General features: G+C 38.7%; 1 protein-coding gene across 1 annotated transcript in view; it reads left to right on the forward strand.

Moving 5' to 3' along the window:
- Positions 1-21,944, forward strand: part of HHAT (hedgehog acyltransferase) — a 230,799-nt gene that overhangs the window by 72,491 nt on the left and 136,364 nt on the right. The window contains exon 9 of the mRNA XM_060754333.2: positions 17,673-17,708. Within this exon, the coding sequence (XP_060610316.2) occupies positions 17,673-17,708 (36 nt within the window). The remainder of the gene's footprint in view (positions 1-17,672; positions 17,709-21,944) is intronic.

Below are 21,944 nucleotides of genomic sequence, written 5' to 3' on the forward strand. Positions count from 1 at the left end.
ACAAGCCCTATGATGAGCAGCTTAAAGAGCTGGGCATGTTTAGCCTGAAGAAGAGAAGGCTGAGAGGAGACATGGTAGCTATGTATAAATATGTGAGAGGAAGTCATAAATAAATATTTATCTTATAAATGATATGCAAACCCTTATAATATGATTTACATGGGATTGGTGTGAAATTGTTCCTTAATGGAAGCACAAAATGCTCTTTTCACAGTGTTTGTAAGGTACCTTATAATACCCAGATCTTGGGGAGTTACTTTTAGGTTACAGAATTCCCCAGCTGCCATGAGGTTTTAGTCCAAAAGTAAGTTTTCTAAGTTACAATATGCCATGAGCCTTACCCTTGAAACACTGACAAGGACGGAACAACAGTCCAAGGCCAAGTCAATTAATTGAAGGTAGAAACAAAACCCAAGGAGACAAATGGAAGGGAAAACCAAACACTAGAGTTCCAAGCAATTAAGTTGTGTCTACAAGTGAAGAGTCAAAATCCAGGGGCAGTCCAAATTCCATAACGTGCATGAGAGACAAGGTTGCAAGGTCTACCATGCATAGATGCAGAAGTTGCAATCAAGTAACATGCTGCAAACCCATAAATGCTGCTTTCATAGCTGATCCCAATTGCTGACCTTCTCAGCAAGCCTTGTTGATCTTCCCAGCTGAACCCTTTCTTTCCACAAAGGAAGGCATAGTTAACTCTTCCTCGGCCTGCTCAACAGAAGCCTCATGTATTTGACCAGCAGGCTGAGCAGTTGTTACTTCTGGCTGTGGTTGAAGGAGTTGCTCTAGTTCAGTGGTTCTCAACCTGTGGGTCCCCAGACGTTTTGGCCTTCAACTCCCAGAAATCCTAACAGCTGGTAAACTGGCTGGGATTTCTTGAAATTGCAAGCCAAAACACCTGGGGACCCACAGGTTGAGAACCACTGCTCTGGTTCAACAGCAAAGTCCTCACTCAGCAAACCTCATCCATGGTATCCATGACATGATAAATCTTTCCATGAACATAAGAAACAAAGGCACTTGAGTGCTTTAGATCTTAGCCTGGAAAATGAAGAATTGGCAATGTTCTGGAGTGTATTTGTACAGTAAAAGACCAGCTATATATTTTTTTTGCAAAGTCAAATCTGGCCACATTTCCACATCTCGTTCGGATGACAATAATACATGCAATATGGGACTACTCTTAGAAACTGTTCAAAAACTACTGTTGGCCCACAATATTGTGACCAGATTGCTAACTTCTGGCATATAACTCCCCTGTTGAGACAGCTTTACTGGCTATTGTTTATTTCTGGACACAATATGACACAGAAAGCCCTATATGCCTTGGGTCCCTACTGTCTGAAAGTCCTTATGTCGCACTGGGTATGAGTTTTAGCACTACCAGGGGAGTTCTTTTTCTTCCCTTACCAAATTTTTGGTGTTTCAGATCTATGGGGATCTTTTTATCCAGTATTAAACCTGGAGCTTTTTGTTGCCTATGAGGATTTCTGGACCACAGCCACAATTGAGAACATCAGTTATTCTGTTTGATGAACTAGTCATTAAAAAGTACCGCCAGAGACTTGCAGTTCTTTCAGGACTTGCAAATGAAGCATTTTAAAATGACATAAATCTAGAAGCTAATGGACACATATGTGAAGGAACTGGCTTGAAAAAATATTAAAGACTTGAAAAGGGTCTTTTCTCAAAGTACATTTTCAAGATAAATGGTAATGAAGATCTGTTTAAGAAAAAAGCCTTTTCAAAGTGACCGAGAATATCTGGCATAGGGCTTTCTCCTCCTTTGCCTCCTTGAATAGCAGCATGGGCCAGCATGCTTGAGAGTAATGTGTCAGTTGACCCTCGGACAAGACAGCCCAACTTGGGTTACTCTTATGGGTGAAGGTGAAAAGTCACAGTTTTATTTAATAGATATCTAACCTTCTTTCCAAGATACTAACTCCACAAAGCATATTATTAAAATACATCGAAATACAAAATAAGTCATGACACTGCTAAGTAAAGTAAAGGTAAAGGTTTTCCCCTGATGTTAAGTCCAGTAGTGTCTGACTCTGGGGTTGGTGCTCATCTCTGGCATTGTCTGTAGACAACTCCAAGGTCATGTGGCCAGCATGACTGCATGGAATGCTGTTACCGCTGGAGTGGTACCTATTGATCTACTCACATTTGCATGTTTTCGAACTGCTAGGTTGGCAGAAGCTGAGGCTGACAGCGGAAGCTCACACAGCTCCCCAGATTTAAATCTGTGACCTTTCAGTCAACAAGTTTAGCAACTCAGCGGTTTCACCCAGTGTGTCACCGGGGACTCCATGACACTGCTATATTTCATCAAATCTAAATTGCACTCTCTCCCACTTAAGTGGCTTCAAAAACGGTGTGCCTTAGGTATGATGGCACTTGGATTTGCCAGTTTTTGTTTTTGAAAGAGATGAAGAGGATTTATTTACCTTCAATATAAAACAAAAAAATTTTAGATGGAGGGAAAAATTAGGGAATAGGATAGTCCATTTGAAAAGGTGATTAGGAAATGTTTGAGATAAGAAAAGAAGGTGGCAGGAGATCTGTATGATCAAATTTTATGTATTTATTTATTTATTTGACATATTTATATTCTGCCTTTCTCTACCCCAGCAGGGGGACTTAAGGTGGCTTACAATGGCACATACACAGTGATTAAAATACATTCAAAGTTAAAAACACGCCATTCAGAGTTCAAATCATAACCGTAAAAGAAGAAATAATAGATGAAATTTTCCAAACATGGAGAATGAACATGGACATTGAGAGAGAAAACATCCAAAGGGAAATAAGTGATATAGCAAAAGAAAAGTACAATGTATTAAGGGAAGCAAGAAGGAAAATGTTACAAAAATGGTATGAAACTCCTGCACCACTTTCACATTTTTTTTTTTACGAGGGATAAAGGACAGGTGTTGCCATGGTTGTGAAGATGGGTGCTTAATGACATGATATGGGAATGGAGTGCAAGAATACTGGAGAATGATTGAAGGAGAAATCAATAGAATGCCAAATTTAGAAATAGTAATAGTTAATAGAAATGGACTACATGCAAGGATAACAGGAGTGAAGAATACACAAAAAGAAAAAATGGTTGACAAATTAATAGCGTGTGCATAAATTGTTTTAATGAGGATTGGAAAGATAAAACAAAATGGACTCTGACAAATTGGTATACAGTAAGTATCCAGTTAATATGTTAAATGTGGAAATCACAAATTATAAATTGAACAGTATAGATAAGGTTACAATAATTAAGTGGATGTGGGAACCAGTTAGAAATTATTTAGAGACTGTGCTAAGATGTGGAGTGGAAAAACGAAGATTGAGATTGAGATTTCAAATGTAACTTCTGTAGTCTGCTGTATAAATTGCATGTACAAGGAGGGGAGGGTGGGAGTGGGATAAAACAATAAAACAACAATTAAAAACATTTACCTGGAATATGTAGAGAAGTACATTTTGGAGACCACAGCTACCTAGATAAAATGCGTATAGATAAAATTATAGCTACAGGGTCTGGGATTGGATTTTCTGCAATAGCCTATAGTGAGACTTGGAGTAATCTTATGTTCTTATAAGAAAGGAACACATTCCACTGTGATATGATTCATACCATTAAGTAGTAACAGGTTTACACAGCGTGTTTTTGCCTCCTTTGTTTTTTATGAGACATTTCAGGAAAGAGTCATAAAAGACAAAAATGTTTACCAAAATGCCTTTATTTTTGCTATCTGTGGTTTCAAAGAAAGAAAGAAGCTATGAATTATAGAAGAGATGGAATATCTGGGTTGCTGTGCCAAGAGGAGAGGCTGCACACCTTCCTCTCCTCCTCTCTTGTCAAAGTGATCCACCTGGGTTGCTGTGCTGAAAGGGGAGGAGGCACGCAGCTGGTAGAAGCCCTATGCCTTCCTGCCAGGAACCTTACTCGTGTATAAGCTGAGGGAGCCTTTTTCAGCATAAAAAATGTGCTGAAAAACTAGGCTTATACTTGAGTATATATAAGTATATATTCTTCTTCTTCTTCTTCTTCTTCTTCTTCTTCTTCTTCTTCTTCTTCTTCTTCTTCTTCTTCTTCTTCTTCTTCTTCTTCTTCTTCTTCTTCCCTGAAGGAGACTAAAAGCACCAGCTGATGTGTATAAAGAGAAATCCAACATTTTTGGGGAGTATTATTTTGGCAATTCCTTTCTTTTTTGGCCCCACACCCCATTTTCTGACTGGAACCTCCCCTACTTCACTGGTTACATGAGCCTGCTCTATAGAGCTGTAAGAACATTCATGAACTTTTTAACCTTCAATAAAAAATAATGTCTTCCTCTCTTAAAGAAAACGATTAAAAATGTCAACTACTGCAAGATTTATTTATTTTTTGCCACCCTAAGACCTCTTCTTCAGCAAGGGGGAAATGTTTGAAATGTTTTCCCTCTGTATGCAAGAGAGAAATAGGCAAAAATTCTTACCCTTTGTGTAGTCAAAGGCATTCATAGCAAGAATCACTGGGTTGTTGTGAGTTTTCTGGGCTATTTAGGACTACAACCATCAGTCGCAGTTGTGGTGCTAAATGGGAGTGGCAGCCCTAAACATTCACAGTTGGAGGATCTCTAGAGAGAAAGAACAGAAACATCTTTATGGCTGTGTTGGCTGTATGGCCATGCTCCAGAAGAATTTCCTACCTTTTTCTTTTCATTTTTGGCTTTAATCACAAGCCCTTCTATTTTGCCCAAACTGCTTATAGTTCTCTATGGGTGGGAGGAAAACAATCAGTGCAAAATAATTTGACTCTGTTCTAATTTTTGGAAACAATTTTCCACATGTTAGGAAAATTTGCTACCTCAGGAATACAATGTCAAATCATGTAGAACATAGCCCACTTCAGATTTTGCTACTTGCAATTCCTTATTTTTTATTTTTGGAGAGCGAAAAAACCCCAGTGATTTTTATTTTTTCTTTACTTGTTTGCGTTATGGCAAACAATGCCTGTCAAGAAATAATTACCCATGATCTTTCCACAGGTGGGATTTTTGTGTTTATTTATGTGCTAAAGATCAGTTGATGACCAACTGTGTTATGAAAGTTTGTCGGAAGCAGAATTTCCCATGGCTACCAGTGAATTATGAGTCAATTTCAATTATCTTAAAAAAAAATCCTATGGAGTTTGCCCTCTGTTTCCCTTGAGTTATGACTCCTTCATGCCTCTACAGTTAAAATAATGAATCACAGCTACCCAAAGGGGTTGAGAGATATTTTATGTGTTTTCTGCCTTCTTAGGAGTATTGCCGCCAGTGGTGTGAAGCAGAAACAAAATCTTCAGCTGAGAATATAGGTATGGCTATCATAGGGGCAGCAGGCTATTCAAAGAATTTTGGATAAGTCCTGCTGTGATCAGTGAAGCTTACTCCTAGGTAAGTGTTACCTAGTAATACACACATAGAAACCATCTTAGCCTCAGAGGAAACTATTCCTAACCCCTTTTCATAAATCTTACCACAAACCCTATGGTAGAGTTGCCTTAGGGCATCCATAAATAGGAATTATCTGGTTGGCAAAGGAGTACGAAGAGAAGAATTTAAAAGGATGCTGTACAGCCTTTCCTACTTGATAGGGTTTGAAATGCATACATCCAAATGAAAACACCACAGGGCTGCCAAATTAGAATGGAGCATCTCACTGTACTAAATCTTGACTGTAATTATGGTAACAATATCATTATTGCATGTCACCCTGTAGCATTAGAACGCAAAAGAACAGCGCTATCCACTTTCTCTTAAATATCACTGTAAATTTTGAATTTGAGGAAAAGATAAAGATAAAAGCAATGCTCTAAAAGCGTCCAAATCTGCATTCTAACCTTTAAAAAAAGGAATGGAGAAAATACTGCCCTCAAAAAAGCCAGCTATCTTTCAAAGCTTCCTCTAAAAAAAACCTGAAAACAAAACAAAAAACTCTTTGCATTAATTTGGGGTATCTTTTCTCCCCAACATGCAAGGAAACCACTTGCAAAATGAAATGACCATGTGTTGTTGAAGGCTTTCATGACTGGAATCACTGGGTTGCTGTAAGTTTTACAGGCTGTATGGCCATGTTCCAGAAGCATTCTCTCCTGATATTTTGCCTGCATCTGTGGCAGGCATCCTCAGAGGTTGTGAGAGCTCTTTCCAAGCATTACAGAAACTCCTGCCCCTTCAAAAATGCATTTTTTTCTCAGCTGAAAACCAATCTCAAATAGTGACAAGATGTGATATAGCACCACTCCAGGATGCTACAGGTGCACCATTTCATCATTTGAGAGAGCTGCAGGGAGGCCAATTTAATATTGCACAGTTTCTGCTACCACTTGAATGGCTTCAATCAGTGAAAGAGGAAGGGGTTAATCAGCTTCAATCTTTAGCAATCCTATGAATGAGAGACTTCTAAATTTTAACACAGTGTTTGTCAACATGGAGGCTGGGACCCCTGGGGGGGGGGGGGTTCATGAGGAGATTCCAGAGGGGTTGCCAGACCATCAGAAAACATATATTTCTGATGGTCTTAGGAACCCCTTTGGCAGAGAAGGCCGAAGGTCTCTCCACCTGTCCTTCTCTTCCTTTTTGGAAGCAGATGGGTGATTCCTCTCTCCAAAAGCCCTCCTCTGTTGTGATTGGCTGCCCTCTCAGCCAAGGCAAGGGTTGTTTCTGAGACTCCAAGGAGGGAGGGGAGAGGAGGTGTGCTTGGCACATGGCAGTATAGCTCTCTCATTCCCACCAATCGTACTTGTGATGGCTGTGGGACTGAGAGAAGGCTTTCTCATGATGATCTCAGGGCTCATGGGGGCTGGTAGGAGGAGATGTGGTCAATCAAGAAGGCTGGGCCTGAACTGTTTAGGGCTTTACAGGCTAAAGTCAACATCTTGAATTTCTGTCCCAAGTCTAGTCAAAATACAGGGTATGCTATTATGCACAAGGTAGTGGTGGACTTGGAACTTACTCCAGTGACTACAATTATTTATTATTTATTTATTAAGAGCATTTCTATCCCGTCCTTCTCACTACCACAGAGGGACTCAGGACGGCTACCAGCAGGCACCATTTGGTGCGGAACAATACACAACATAATATACACTTTACGTACATTAAAAACAACTATAAATACATTAAAACAATTTGCCATTTCATGTCATCCTCCAAATCAATTCATTGCCGTGAGTTCAACAGTCCGTTAAAACCATCTTAACTCTATCGCTGTCCACTAAAAATAGTCCGTTAAAACCATCTATCCCGCAAATGCTTGATCCCATAGCCAGGATTTGAGCTTCTTCCGGAAGGTCATGAGGGAGGGGGCAGATCTAATCTTGTTATGGAGGGAATACCACAGCAGAGGGGCCACCACCGAGAAGGCCCTGTCTCTCATTCCCACCAAACATGACTGTGATGGTGGCGGAACCAAGAGCAGGGACTCTCCAGATGATCGTAAGGTCCTTGAGGGTTCGTAGAGGGAGAAAGGGTTATTTTATAGTTCAGATAACTTTACAATTCATAGGATAAACAAATGTTTCACTTGTTGTTGTTTTTTTTAAGGCTCCAAGTTCACTACAACATATTTCAAATGAAGGAGATCTCTGGGTCTCCCAGAAGACACTTTAGGCCAGTTGTGTCTTTTTGTTATCCTGTGAAGACCAAGGAAATCTCCTCGACAATCTCCAGTATTTCTTTGTAGGACTGGGCAGCTCTCCATGAGGAGTATTCAAGTTGCCCAGTCCGTGGCAGGGAGGATTTTGATGTGCTTCTTCTAGTCTCGGGGATATCTAGAAGGATGACTCAGCTAAGAATGAGCATAGAAATGGAAATGGGGATTTACAAGTCAGGGCTTGGAAAAGCTACTTTCTTGCACTCTTACCTCTTGGAATCCCCACTGGCTGCTTGTTTGTTTTGCGAGTTGGAATCCAAATAAAGCAATGTTTCCAACAGCTGCTACAAATGCTTGGCTCTATTCTTTTTTCTTTCAGTGATACCTTCAGAAAAGGATGGTGTGTTTGAAAAGTTATTACATTTGTTATTCCATTATGATATAAACTTCTTTGTTCTGATTACCTTTTTAAAAAAAATGGAAAATCTCCCTGGATAGGGTGAAAGGATGAAGGAACTATGGGGGAGAGAAGCTGTATCATACTTCTCATCCAAGCATTTTGAGCCCAAACAGCCTCCTAAGTCAGATGGGAGGAAGAGGGGTCATAACAAGCTCATAGTCACCAAAGCATGTAACAGTGGATTTAATTTTTCCTTCCTCCAGCAGTTCTTCTTTGTCCGTGGAAGAATGCCACTGTCTATCTTAACTCACTCAGCCAGCCTCAGTTACAATTGCTCTAATTGGTGCTTTGTGCTGCTTTTTCATCTGTGGCAGAAAAGATTTGGATCTCTGGATCTTTCCCTTGGGCGAAAAAGGAGGTTAGGGAAGGTGATCTTAACCTAAAATTATCAAGATGGAAAGGGTGCCAGTGGCCTCTCCCCAGTCACCTACACCCTGTGGTTGTCTTGGCTCCCTGTCTTCATTTTTCCAAATGTAACATCACAGAGTATCCCTGTTATTTGAGCCTGAGCACCAAGCTTGACCTCATGAGCCTCATTCTGCTGCCACCAGCTTGCCCCACAAAGACATATGGACCTTTGCTTACATTGCATACTATTATTATTCAACAATTTTTAATGTTATGTTTTGAGAAGTGACATTACTGAAGTTTTTGCAAATCCTTGATTAACTTTTAATACAATGTTATATTACTCTTCTGGCTCTGCAAGCCCTTACAGATTGGAAGGTGATTTACATCCTTGTTGGATGCATCGCCTGTTTGTGGGGGATTGGTGGTGATGGGATTGAAAACCTGGCAATCCAGACATATTCTGAATACAAAAAAATCTCTTAGATTGAGAACAGAAAGAAGATTATAGGTGTGGTGATTCTCTGATAACCTTAAATCAGGGTACATGTCACCATTGTAAGTCTTCCTGCACACTCTACTTCAAGGCCATAAAAGGCAACCTTTCACAAAGTTTGGAAAACTCTCAGTTGGCGCACATGGGTAACTGGCACGTGTCAGCATTTAAAAATGATTATGTAATGATAATCAGTTTGACAATTTGGTTTGCAAAGACAAATATATACACTGAAAATTTGGGTAGATCTCACCTGTAGAATACTGTGTCCAATTCTGGGTGCCACCATTCACAAAGGAGATTGACACACTTTCTATGGTTGATCCAATTACATGAGTAGTTTGAAATTTCAACATGCTTGCTCACCATCTTACTGGAGAAGTCTCTTAATTTATGGTTTGAACATGGTTTGGACATTGTATATAAATAAAGTTTTATTATTATATATTATTATTATAAGGAAACTGTAATGCTTACATCTTGGCAAAGTGGCCCACGATCCTCCCCATATTCCAAACTTTGCAAACCTCTTGCTGTAGTTGTTGGTTGTTTTGTTGAAAAATGGCAAGTAGCATAAGCAGAAATTCCTGTGGGACATAACTGATATAATAGCCCATTACAAAAATTGGATACCAAAGACCTTCCATTTTCTTTTTTAAAAGGTTATTTACATCCTGAAACAATCTTGGAAATTTTTGATATAGCCTTAAATTACACACACACACACACACACACATATACACAGGGAGGGAAATGCACAGATTTGCCAGTTTTTTAACCATTTCCCCCAAGATACAGCCCCTCAGGTTCATTCCAATACTTGTTTAAACTCAGATGTAACCCCAGTGAACTAATTCTGAATCTAAACAAGTAGGATTACTCTGCATTCTAAACAAATATATCATTGCATTTGAAAAGCATACATCGTTTAGAATACATTTTTTACACAAGTACAGTTTGTGTGATCGAATTTTCTTTAGCTTCCACCCTGTGGCTTTCTACACCATCTACAAAAACTCATTTCTCAACCTCTGCCCACAGTTCTACACTAATAGAAGCTGTTCTGTCAATGGAGCAATCTTTCCAAGGAAGAGAAATCTAGCAGCCATGTAAATAAGCTCACAAAATTTACTAGATGGCCAAAGTTCTTACTAGCCTCTTGAGGATTGGCAGAGGAAGGAAGGAGAGCTCTCTGTATCTTCTTGCTGCCCACTGCTTCCCTCTTCCTTCTGTCTGCTTGGTGTCTTTTGCTAGGTTTGTAGCAGAGTCATTATTTTATTGCATCAACATCACGGCTGCACTGCTCTGGACCTCTTTTAGTCAAGTTTTGAAAAGGTGGAACCTAAATGCCTAGACCCTGCTAGCATTCTAGCAACACAAGGATTGTTGTACCTGGCATGGTTTTTTTTCACTCTGCTTCTAATTCTGGCTAGCATCTCACCTGCAGTGTTTTCATTCCTTGATATCTAAACAAATAGCCATTCTTTCTCCCCTTGGGAGTTATTCCGTGTCTCAAGATTTAAGAAAAAGAAAGGGTAAGAATAAGTTGACACTCTTTTTCCATTCATTGGTTTCTGAAGGCACTGCTTTGATGTTTTCTGGTTTTTGGTTTCTCTCTTTCTCTGTATATCCAAACAGCTGTACGCAGTAAATATTTCATAGTAATTGAGGGCATTAAATCATGCCAGCCTCCTTTTCCCTACTAGGATTGATCTGTTTATGAAAGACAATTTTCATACTGTAAACTTCTATTACCAAACTATTCCACAGTTCTTCCAGTCTCCAAAGAGCCGACGATCTCTGAAGTACAGCAAAGGGTTTCCTTCTCAAGCCTGCCTGTCTTTGAAAGCGCTGTCTGTGGTGCTGAAATATTCTAGTTCTAGGGACTTGGTCCATCAATGAATAAGTGACTCCTATTTGAAATTCACACTTAAAAGGCAGCATTACCTGCCTGGGAGATTTGAATGAACAAACAGTTTGACCAGCCTTGGAAATGGGATGAATATCTTGGATGCCTTACATAAAACATCTATCGACTGCCACTAGGCAGATTCTCTCACATGTTGTAGCCGTGCTCCTTGTTTTTGATCGAACAGCTACTCTCCATCTGTCTGTTTTTGCTCTTCAAGGGCATAGCTCTCTGTGCCCTGTTTGTATGATTAAGAAACTAACCCTCACCTTAATCTAAATGGTATGCTTTATTTAAAACAAGTTCTCACAAACCTGTATTTGTCTAACCTACATAGTAAAAGTGTTTTCTCCCCTTTCCCTGACTTTATGTCAAAATTCATCTGGCTATACTTCTAAGGTCCAGATATACTGGCACATCCAGTATATCTGGATTTGCCCTTACTGATCCCTAAGAAGTCAATACTAAAAAGTTTGCCCTTACTGATCCCTAAGAAGTCAATACTAAAAAGTTTGGATTGTTTGGAGATTTTGTGGCTGAGAGGAGCTGTATGAAGAGAGGGAATAGATTAAAATTGAGTCCTTCCTTCCATTCAGTGAAGTCCTACATTGCATTAAAGACTCTTCCATCCATGGCAGGAAAATATGTAATTTTTGTTCTTCATGCAAAAATAAAAATAAAAAAATAAAAAAGAGGAATGAGAGTTAGAACTGATAAATGGCACACTTCCAATCCTATGAAGATACGGTTATTTTGTGTTGCTAAATAACAGGCCCCCTGTGGCACAGCACATTAAACTGATGAGCTGCTGAACTTGCTGACCGAAAGGTCAGTGATTCAAATATGGGGAGCGGGGTGAGCTCCTGATGTTAGCCCCAGTTTCTGCCAACCTAGCAGTTTGAAAACATTGGAATGTGAGTAGATCAATAGGTCCCACTTCTGCGGGAAGGTAACGGTACTCTATGCAGTCATTCTAGCTACATGACCTTGGAGGTGTCTATGGACGACGCTAGCTTTTTAGCTTAGAAATGGAGATGAGTACCACCACCCAGAGTCAGACACAACTGTACTTAATGTCCAGGGGAAACCTTTACCTTTACTTAAATTAGAATAGCCTTTCCCATCTTGGTGCCTTCCAAATGTGTTCAGGTACAGTTCCATCAACCCTAGTTGGTATTTGAGTCCACATATTATCACCAAAGCCTAGAAAATGTGTGTGAGTTTTAAAGCATAAACAGCATATATCCAGGAGTTTCTTAAATTATTATGGGTTGGATATGGACATAGTCATTGTATGACCCACTGAAAGCAATGGCCTTTATTATTCACAACTCTTTATTTCAGTGGCTCTGATCCAGGTGTGACTAAATTTGGACCCAGTCCTTTGTCTTTTGTTTGCCTACTTTGGATCCATTAACGATTGGACTTTGCATTGCTTGCAGTTTATAAATATAATCTCATCTAATTTCTTGTCACCAGTCTGATGAGGAGATCATTTAATAGGCAGGCAATCAATAATTATGGTTAGACCTATTAAAGAAAATCACTGTGGAGTTTCATTTACATCAATAGTTGAGCAATTTGGGAAAAAGCTGCACCTCCTTCCAAATCAGATCAAATCACTAAGCAAATTTCTGGCTGCTATAAAATGAATGGCAGAAATCCCATTGACTTTATGAGTGCCAAAATTTTGCTTCCAGGCTGATACAACTTGATTATTTGCCTATTAAAATGACATTATGGAAACCTTGCACAAACTAGAATGGGAAGAGTTTGGCTAAACGAAATGTCTTGCCTTATACTTGGTTTGAAGCAAGCTTTCATTGTCCATTCTATTACAAAGTCAGTGTATTGTAGGTGCAGATAATACTAGTTTGTGTTAGTTAGACTCACCTACCTCACAAGATTGGAGCCCCCAGTGATGCTGAGCTGCTGAACTTGTTGACAGAAAGGTTGCAGGTTCAAATCTGGGGAGTGGAGTGAGCTCCAGGTGTTAGCCCCAGCTCTTGCCAACCTAGCAGTTCAAAGACATGCAAATGTGAGTAGATCAATAGATAGGAAGGTAACGACGCTCCATGCAATCATGCCAGCCACATGACATTGGAGGTGTCTATGGACAACACCGGCTCTTTGGCTTAGAAATGGAGATGAGCACCAACCCCCAGAGTCAGACACGACTGGACTTAATGTCAGGGGAAAACCTTTACCTTTACCTACCTCACAGGATTACCATCATAATAAAAATGTGGGGAGGGCAGAAAGTATACAACCTTGGGTTTAATAAATAATGGATACACAGCTTTCTCTGTTGTGAGAAAAGAAACATAGAAACAGAATTGGAAGGGACCATTCAGTCTAGTTTCCTCCTATGCATTTTACCAAAACAATCTTGTCCAGTGACCATCTGTACTCTGTTTAAAAACATCTAAAGAAAGAGACTTCACCACACTTTAAGGCAACATATTCCACTATGAAATAGCTCTTAGAATAAATAATAATGATGATGATGATGATGATGATACCTTATTGATATCCCGCCACCATCTTCTTAGGGACTCAGGGCAGCTCACAAAACACTCAAAGGTACAAATGCACAAAATACAAGTTCATAACAATAACACAAATGCAATAACAACAACATAACATCATAAAACTCCACTAATTAAAATAAATAAAATGCAAAAGTAGCTGCAGATATAAAATAACTGCAAACAATACCATAGGACGTTCCTCCAAATGTTTAGCTGGAATCTCCTGTGGCTATAGTTTGAATACATTGCCCCATCTAATTTAAATTACAGGGAAGAGCTAGGAATATTTCCTAAGTCCCCAAAGAAAGTGGAATTGATGGGAAAATACTTATATCTCACCATCTATCAAAAGATCTCAGGGTATCATACAATAAAATCAACTTTACAAAATTAAAATGAGGTAAACGCCAAGACAAATTTAAAAGGGTAAAAAGATAACAGGCTAAAATGAGACAGATCAAAGCCATTTACAATACTTTACAATAATTTATACTTGAAGATTTGTCTCAAAAAAATAACTAGGTTCCCAATTATCCATTTACTTTCTAATAAAACGACATCAATTAGAATCCAATAACACTGATAAGGCAAAAGATTGCCTTTGTTTGACTTAACACTGTTGATTGTTTATGTAAGATTGTTCAGTCCGCACTTCTATATCACAATATAATGTTCACCAAGATTATTTTTCTCTCTGCCTCTTCTGTTTTATGGAGTCAGAAGGCAGCCTTGGAAGTGTCATGTCTTCTCTTCTGATTCAGAAACGCAGCTGGTGTGAAGCTAGGTAATTTTGTAGAATGAAGTTAAGGTTGGTTTTATCAGTCCCAACTTGGTAATCAATAGATTTTTTAATTTAACAAGCTGCATGACGTATTTGTAACAATGCCCACAAAGGCTACTTTCAAAATAGCTATGGAGGTAAAGGGTTTAGATGTTTAGAAGTGTTTCTCAACCTTCCTAATGCCGCAACCCCTTAATATAGTTCCTCATGTTTTGGTGACCCCATTGCTACTTCACAACTGTAATATTGCTACTGTTATGAATCATAATGTAAATTTCTGATATGCAAGATGTATTTTCATTCAGTGGAACAAATTTGGCACAAATACCCAATACTCCCAAATTTGAATTACTGGCGGGGCTGGGGGGGGGGGAGGGGGTTGATTTTGGGAGTTGTAGTTGCTGGGATTTTTAGTTCACCTACAATCAAAGAGCATTCTGAACCCCACCAATGATAGAATTGGACCAAACTTGCCACACAGAACCCCCATGACCAACAGAAAATACTGTGTTTTCTGATGGTCTTTGGTGACCCCTGTGACATCTCCTCATGACCCCCCTAGGGGTCCCGACCCTTAGGTTGAGAAGCACTGGTTTCGATGGATGAAATGGAACAATTGGAAAATAATCTCAAGGCAGATGCCACAAGTCAGGTATGGCTCTCTTGGAAGGGAAAAATATTATAACTTTTTCATTTACATGATGATCTCATTGCAGCCTCTTACAAAGTGTCTCCTAATGTTTCTCCATATAAAAATTTGAGTATCATTCTGTGTTGAATGTGACTGTGAAGGTGAATGCTTTGGCAATCAAAGAAGAAATGAAAAATTTTAGAAGTCACTTCTGGTATTAATTCAGAAGACAAAACTACCTTCTATGTCCAAGAGTTAGATCACAGCATGTGCACACTGAAATAATACTGTACAGGCACAGAGGGCTTTTTTTTTTGCAATGTACTCTTGCCCAATATTTTTTCAAAGGCTTCTCCATGGAGTCCCAGAACATTCAGAATTAGTTTTTGAAGTGCAAACTGCATCGTTTTATGGAACGCAGGGGAAAATCTGAAGCACTCTTGGGACAGAAGAAGTTATCACATCGTTCCCTTGACTCCCAACTTATTTTTAGATCAAGGTGGTAATCGTGTAGCCCTCCAGAGATAATTGGATGCCAGGTCCCATTAGACCTCACTAAACAAACCAATGGTGAGGAGTGGTAGCAGTTACAGTCCAACAGTATCTGTATGTCCATTTGATTCTCCCCATTTGCTTTTGGCAATAAGAGGTATTCCAGTTTTCTCTCTGTGTCTTTTATTGAATCTAAAGGGGTTTAATTACATGGAATGTTCAACTCCTTTAACATTAACTTTTTATGTATTTTAATATGCCCTCCAAAATGTTTTTAATTTTATTAGGTAGTTTTAATTTTTGTTAACTGCTTTCTATTCCATTACTGGAGAAAAGAACTAACAACAGTAACATCACTGTTAATGGGGTTTTAAAGTTCTGTTTTGCTATGTGAATTGGTACCTGCACTTATATTTCACACTAGTATAGTTTAGTATGGCGTGAACAAGCTGGAACAGGCCACATCTTGACTTGGGGTTTTAGTCATCTCCCTTTTCATGTGTCACTGGGAGAAGATTCTGTTCAGTTTTGGGTTTTGCTTAACTGTGGTTTGTTGTTACATTCAGATGGACAACTTGTGATTAATGGTAATTGTAGTCTGAAATACACCAGTGTCAAATTGAGGCTCAAAGTTGGTTTGTTTCAAGCATAGGATACTTAACACAAAGCATGGCTTTGGCAATTTGAATGAATCAATGAATCTATTAAGCAAGTGAAGGTTTTTAAATTACTCCTGATGACATGGAAGGATAGGAAAAAATGGGCCGATGAGTACTTGATTGTTTCAATTTACTCTTTCTAAGTCATACTATGTTTTAAGTATGGCAAAATATAGCTGTTGTTCTGTTTCATATAGCGAGATAAGGAATACTCACAGACCCTCAAGACTCTCCAACTACTGCAAGATTTATTTTTGTAATTTAGAGCTTTTTCTGAAAAATCCCATTTGCACTAAATGCACAAAATCACTTTACGTAAAATACATTGTTTTGTGTGCAATAATATAAGATACTCTACTTAGGTACAAAAAAAATGAAATGCAAAGACACAGAATGGGGGACACCTGGCTTGAAAGCAGTACGTGTGAAAAAGATCTTTGAGTCCTCATGGACAAGTTAAACATGAGCCAACAATATTATGCAGCAGCTAAAAAAGCAAATTGGATTTTGGCCTGCATAAATAGGAGTCTAGTGTCTAGATCCAGGGAAGTCATGCTACTCCTCTATTCTGCCTCAGTCAGACCACTGCTGGAATCACATTGTGTCCAGTTCTGAACACCACAGTCAAAGGGAAATGTTGACAGGTTGGGATGTGTCCAGAGGAGGGTGACTAAAATGATCAAGGGTCTGGAGAACAGGCCCCATGAGGAGTGGCTTAAAGAGCTGGGCATGTTATCTTGTAAAAGAGAATATTGAGAGGAGACATGATAGCCATGTATAAATACTTGAGAAGTCATAGGGAGGAGGGAGCAGGCTTGTTTTCTGTTGGCCTGGAAACGAGGATGCACTACAATGCCTTCAAACTACAAGTAAAGCAATTCCACCTGAACATTAGGAAGAACTTCCTGACTGTGAGAGCCATTCAGCAGTGGAACTCTCTGCCCTGGAGTGTGGTAGAGGCTCCTTCTTTGGAGGCTTTTAAACACAGGCTGGTTGACCATTTGTTGGGGATACTTTGAATGCAATTTTCCTGCTTCTTGGCAGGGGGTTGGACTGGATGGCCCATGAGGTCTCTTCTAACTCTATGTTTCTCTCCCTCCCTCCCCCCCTCTCTCTCTATATATATGCAAAAAAGTCTATGTGAAAAAATTGTGAAAACTGTGCAACACTCTCCCTCATCCGTGCCTGTAAAATTAGTGGGATGAGGAAGGATATGTTTATTGCATCCAAAAATGAAATAATCCACGATTTACATCCCTAAGTATATCATGTTCTAGGACAACACTTTTAGGATTGAAACATACATATATTCTCTCCTTCATTGTTATTAAGATAAACAGAACCAATATTTCAACAACTTCACATTAGATTTCTTATTATCTTTCCCAGCTGTTCTTTGTTATTCTTTTCCTTGATTTGAACCATTTCCTCTTCAACATCTGTGTCCAAATATGGATGCAGATGTGTGATCTGAGATATATATATATTCTTCCAAAGTGGCTCACAGATAAAAGTAGTTAAAACAGTACAGCTAAAACATAATAATAAAAACACTCCAATACAGCCCCTCTTATTGATGATAGTGGAGAGAACAATTCGGAAAATTGTTTAAGATGGGTTTTTCTTGAATCATAAAATATAGAATAACTTCCTTCTGCATTTAATTTGAAATTCTTTTTATCATGTTTCTTAAAAATATAGTAGACTAATATATTCAAACCTATTTTTCATTTGTTTTACAGAAGCTTTGATGTAGGACTGCACAGGTTTCTCATTAGGTAAGTCAGTGCTTATTATTTGCCATTGTTTTCATATGATGTCGAGAGAACATCTACAGAACTGATCTTATTTATTTATTTAGGGAACTTCTATGCTGCCTTTCTCCATATGGACCCAAGGCAGCTCAGAACATCATTAAAATAAACAATGTAATATAAAGCATTCATTAAAGCAAACATAAAACTATAAAAAGTTACAAGGGTGCTCCATAGCATCTTGAGAGAAAGCGATGAGAAAGTCAGCTTCTATCTGGTGACATCCATGAGCAGATACCTGACTCCTTCCCTCTCTATCAAGAAACACGGAGAGTAAATTTGCAGTAGAGTTTTAAAATGAGACCTTAATATAACCTACATCTTCTTCTACCAGACAACAAATCAAATTTTAGGACCTACAATATGATTTTCTCAGCAAGGTTTATCTATTGGAAGATTATTTGATTTCACATACTAGAAAAAGGATTCTGTTTCACCAACAGAATTTGGAAACCTGATTTTCTTTTTGTTTGAGTGTATTTTATCATTTCTATTGACAGTGGACCAAAAATTAACTGGTTGTTGCCAAAGGGCACCGTGATATAGTAATTATTAGAATAGGTACCATATGAAAACACAGTGTAACAGATAAAATAAACTGTTGTTGTTGTTGTTGTTGTTGTTGTTGTTATCACTATTAAGAATAGTATGATTCATAGGGGTTTGTCATTTCTTTAGCAGTAGGCAAGGAATATTTTAGAAACTGGAGATGTTGTATTTATAATGAAAAAGTCCCAAAATGTTAATATATGCCAAAAAGGAGACCACAGGTTTATACTTTGCTTGTTCTCTCTAGCAATTATGTCAGAACCTGACTTTACCACAGTGTAAATGTTACACATTTGTGTTAATTGGAAAAGGAGGAGATCACAGGCATATACTTTGCTAGTTCTGTTTAGCAATTATGTAGGAATTTGGCGTTATTAAAAAATAGAGAATGCATATATTTCTGCTAATTGGAAAAGAGATAGGTGATTTGCAATCTTGCTTTTCTCTGCATTATTGTGCTTATATATGCACAAAAATGGTACCTGTGGAAGTATTCTTATCAAAAAATAAAAATGCTTCAAGCTCACTGTATTTTGCAAAGCTAGTTTATGGTTAATCCAAGTCTGGGGTTATTTCACTAATTCATATACTTATATGGGAGGGCATCCCATAGCCGAGGGGCCACCACTGAGTAGGTTGTTTACCTTCTAGGTCCCTTTAGTAGTTATCCAGTCTCTGTGCTTTATCTTATCTTCTTCATAGGTCATAGGGGACTAATATAGATGGTGACTCCCCAGTTTTCTTGGTATTCTGAAGCTAGCACTGGTCTTCCTCTGCTTAACGAAAATGGAATAGATGTTGTCAAAGATAACTGTCTGGTAAATTCAGAGTATATAAAATAGAAGACTGCAGTTACTCATTTCTGAGGGAATGTTGTTTGGGGATAATGAGATGTAGTCCAGCATATTTGTAAAGTGCCAGATTGGAGAAGATCCCGAATGTTGAAAACCAATTCTTTGATTGTCTGCTTGTGATGTTTTCTTGGCACAAATATGTATAGAGAAAAGCAGAGCATAGTCTAAATCCAATTATTTAGTCCCACCTAGAATAGATTTAATTGAACCAATGGAAGTCTATAAAGTTGGTGCAGTTTTTATTTATCTTATCAGAAGTGAACCAAGGATACAGTTGTACTGTATTTAAAAAGCACAAAGTTTAAAAACTTGACATTATATTAAATTCCCTTTGATCAGTAGCTGGCCACTTGGAATGCCTCTGGTGTTGCTATAAGAAGGTCCTCCATTTATTTATTAATTATTTATTTGTGGTATTTGTATACCGCCCTTCTCAACCCCGAAGGGGACTCAGGGCAGTTCCATTGTGCATGTGGCAGGGCTCAGGCTGCATTGTAATAGGTGGTCTGTAATTTGCTCATCTCTACACTGTAATGTCGTGGACTCCACTTTGTGGCCCCATTTCTTAAGGTTAGCTCTGCATCTCCTGGTGCCAGAGTGCAGTCTGTTCAGCGCCTTCCAAGTTACCCAGTCTTCTGTGTTCCCAGGGGGGAGTTGGTGCTGTGAGTTTACTTTAGTTGGATCTAACAAATGAGACTTGTTCACCAATTGATTTCCTTGATTATCTAATAGGAACTGCCTCTTGGATTTAGCCACAATATTTAACATTTTAGCTGATGATTTGATCATGTGGTCTCCAATCTAACTGGGTCCAGGTTCAGCTTAGTTTCAGTGGTGCCGTCACATTGGGTGTTCTCAAATTGTTCATGGGGTACAACTGTTATTTGTTATGCTTTTATATTTAGTATTGTTTAAGGGGTTTGTTAAAAGAAGATTGTGTGAGTCTCTTATCTTTTTCATGTTAGGTCAGTTTATCTTCTTTTAATAAGATAAGAAAGAGCAGAATAGCACAAAGGGCAATTTTGACTCAACATTATCTTTTTTGTTCACCAAGAATATGGCATCTTTACCCAAAGGCAGGATTTGGCCAGGAAAAAAAGAATCCTCAGAGAGGTTCAGTCCTTCCCCACACCTGTCATGAAAGCTGAAAAGTACAAAAGGAATTGTTTGCCAGCCTAGTTATCCTTTGTTGTCATTCTTTGTGTTTGGGATTGGCACTCCCACTGGGTCCTGCCTATTCCATTGCTACCCAAAGACTAACAGAATTTGGATAATGAACCATCTGTTGCGTTGCTAAGTGCTTAGTGCCTAGAATTGGCAAAAGTGGAGGGGAGGGAATGGCTGGTTATTCAACATTGTCTATCACTGTCTTGTCAGGAAAAAAGAAAGATGCTATGATGAGGAAGGTTTAGTGAAAATCTCCATGTTATATTTTATAAAAAGAAGCTTTCTGTTTCTTCGAACACTATAGCAAAGCTTGGAAAATTTCTTTTTTTGGACTCTCAGTGTCCAGAATCCCCCAGTTTTTACGTTCAGTGGTCCTTCTGGCCTGGTGAGTTATGGGAATTGGAGTTCAAAAAGTAATTTTCCCAGTATATTCACCATGGATGAAATCAGGTAGCCTTGCAAATCATGATTTGGATGTTAAAGAACAAGACGGAGTCTTCAGGACTCCCTTTTCCTCTATATTCTTTTTTCTTTTCTTTGGCTTCATGTTCACTTTCTTTTATTTTGAAATCCTGATTTGGATGGCTCAGTTAAACCACAGTTGGAACATCAAATTATGATCTGATTGAAAGTGGAAACATTTGATTAAGCCATATGGATATGGAAACATTGAAGGCTCTCTGTTTTCCAAACTGTTGAATGCATTATTATCTGATTTTCAGATTATGACATGCTTCACACATCATTGGTTTGGCCTTATCTAAACAAGGCTTAAAGGACTTTTGGGTGCCCAGCTACTTCCCCCTTTCTCTGTATACCTGAACGTGGCCTGCTCCCCCGCCCCCTCGAACTATCAAATTGCAGCTCATTAAACTCAGGTAGAAAATTCAGATTTCAACTTGATCCTCACTCCTGACCTAATAAACCAAGCACCAAACACATTTTGCATCAACTAAAGAAAGGAGGAAGGAAATTTCAATTGATGCAGGAAACATAAAGTGCAAGGCATGAGGCCCCTTGTCTGTTTGTTTATATATTGCTAAACTATGACTTGTCACAATCTCTAAAACTTCCATCTGTACTCACTAGCATATGTAAAAGCTCCAGAAACATCCTGCATTATAGCATGTCAGATACAAAGTGAGTGGAAACATCATCATTGGATATTTCCCTTGCCGTGATGATGATGATGATGATGATGATGATAACTGGGATATAAGGGAATGAATCTATACATGACTTTAAGAAATACATAATTATTAATTTTGAATACACCCTCTCTTTCTTGTAAGGAGCTGAGTGACTTTCCTCCACTGGCCTCGAGGCAATATCCATGGCTGTCTTGGCAGGGACTGTGTCCTCAAAACAGCTCTATGTGTTAGGCTGAGAGAGAATTAGTGGCCCAAGGTCATTCTGAGTTTTATCATACTTTGCCAAGTCTCTATCCAGCACTCTTAACTACATCACCTTGGCTTTTTTCTACATATCCAGTTTGTTCTTCCTTTCCCTGCATTTATGGGTTTTCAGACATAGTTTTAATTCTTCTAATTTGACGTCACACAATCCACAGCTTTATAGAAATTGCACAGGAAGATCTGTGGTCCTTTCTTTCATTCATTATATCACAACT

This window comes from Anolis sagrei, chromosome 1 (genome assembly GCF_037176765.1).
Source record: "Anolis sagrei isolate rAnoSag1 chromosome 1, rAnoSag1.mat, whole genome shotgun sequence".
NCBI lineage: Eukaryota > Metazoa > Chordata > Lepidosauria > Squamata > Dactyloidae > Anolis > Anolis sagrei.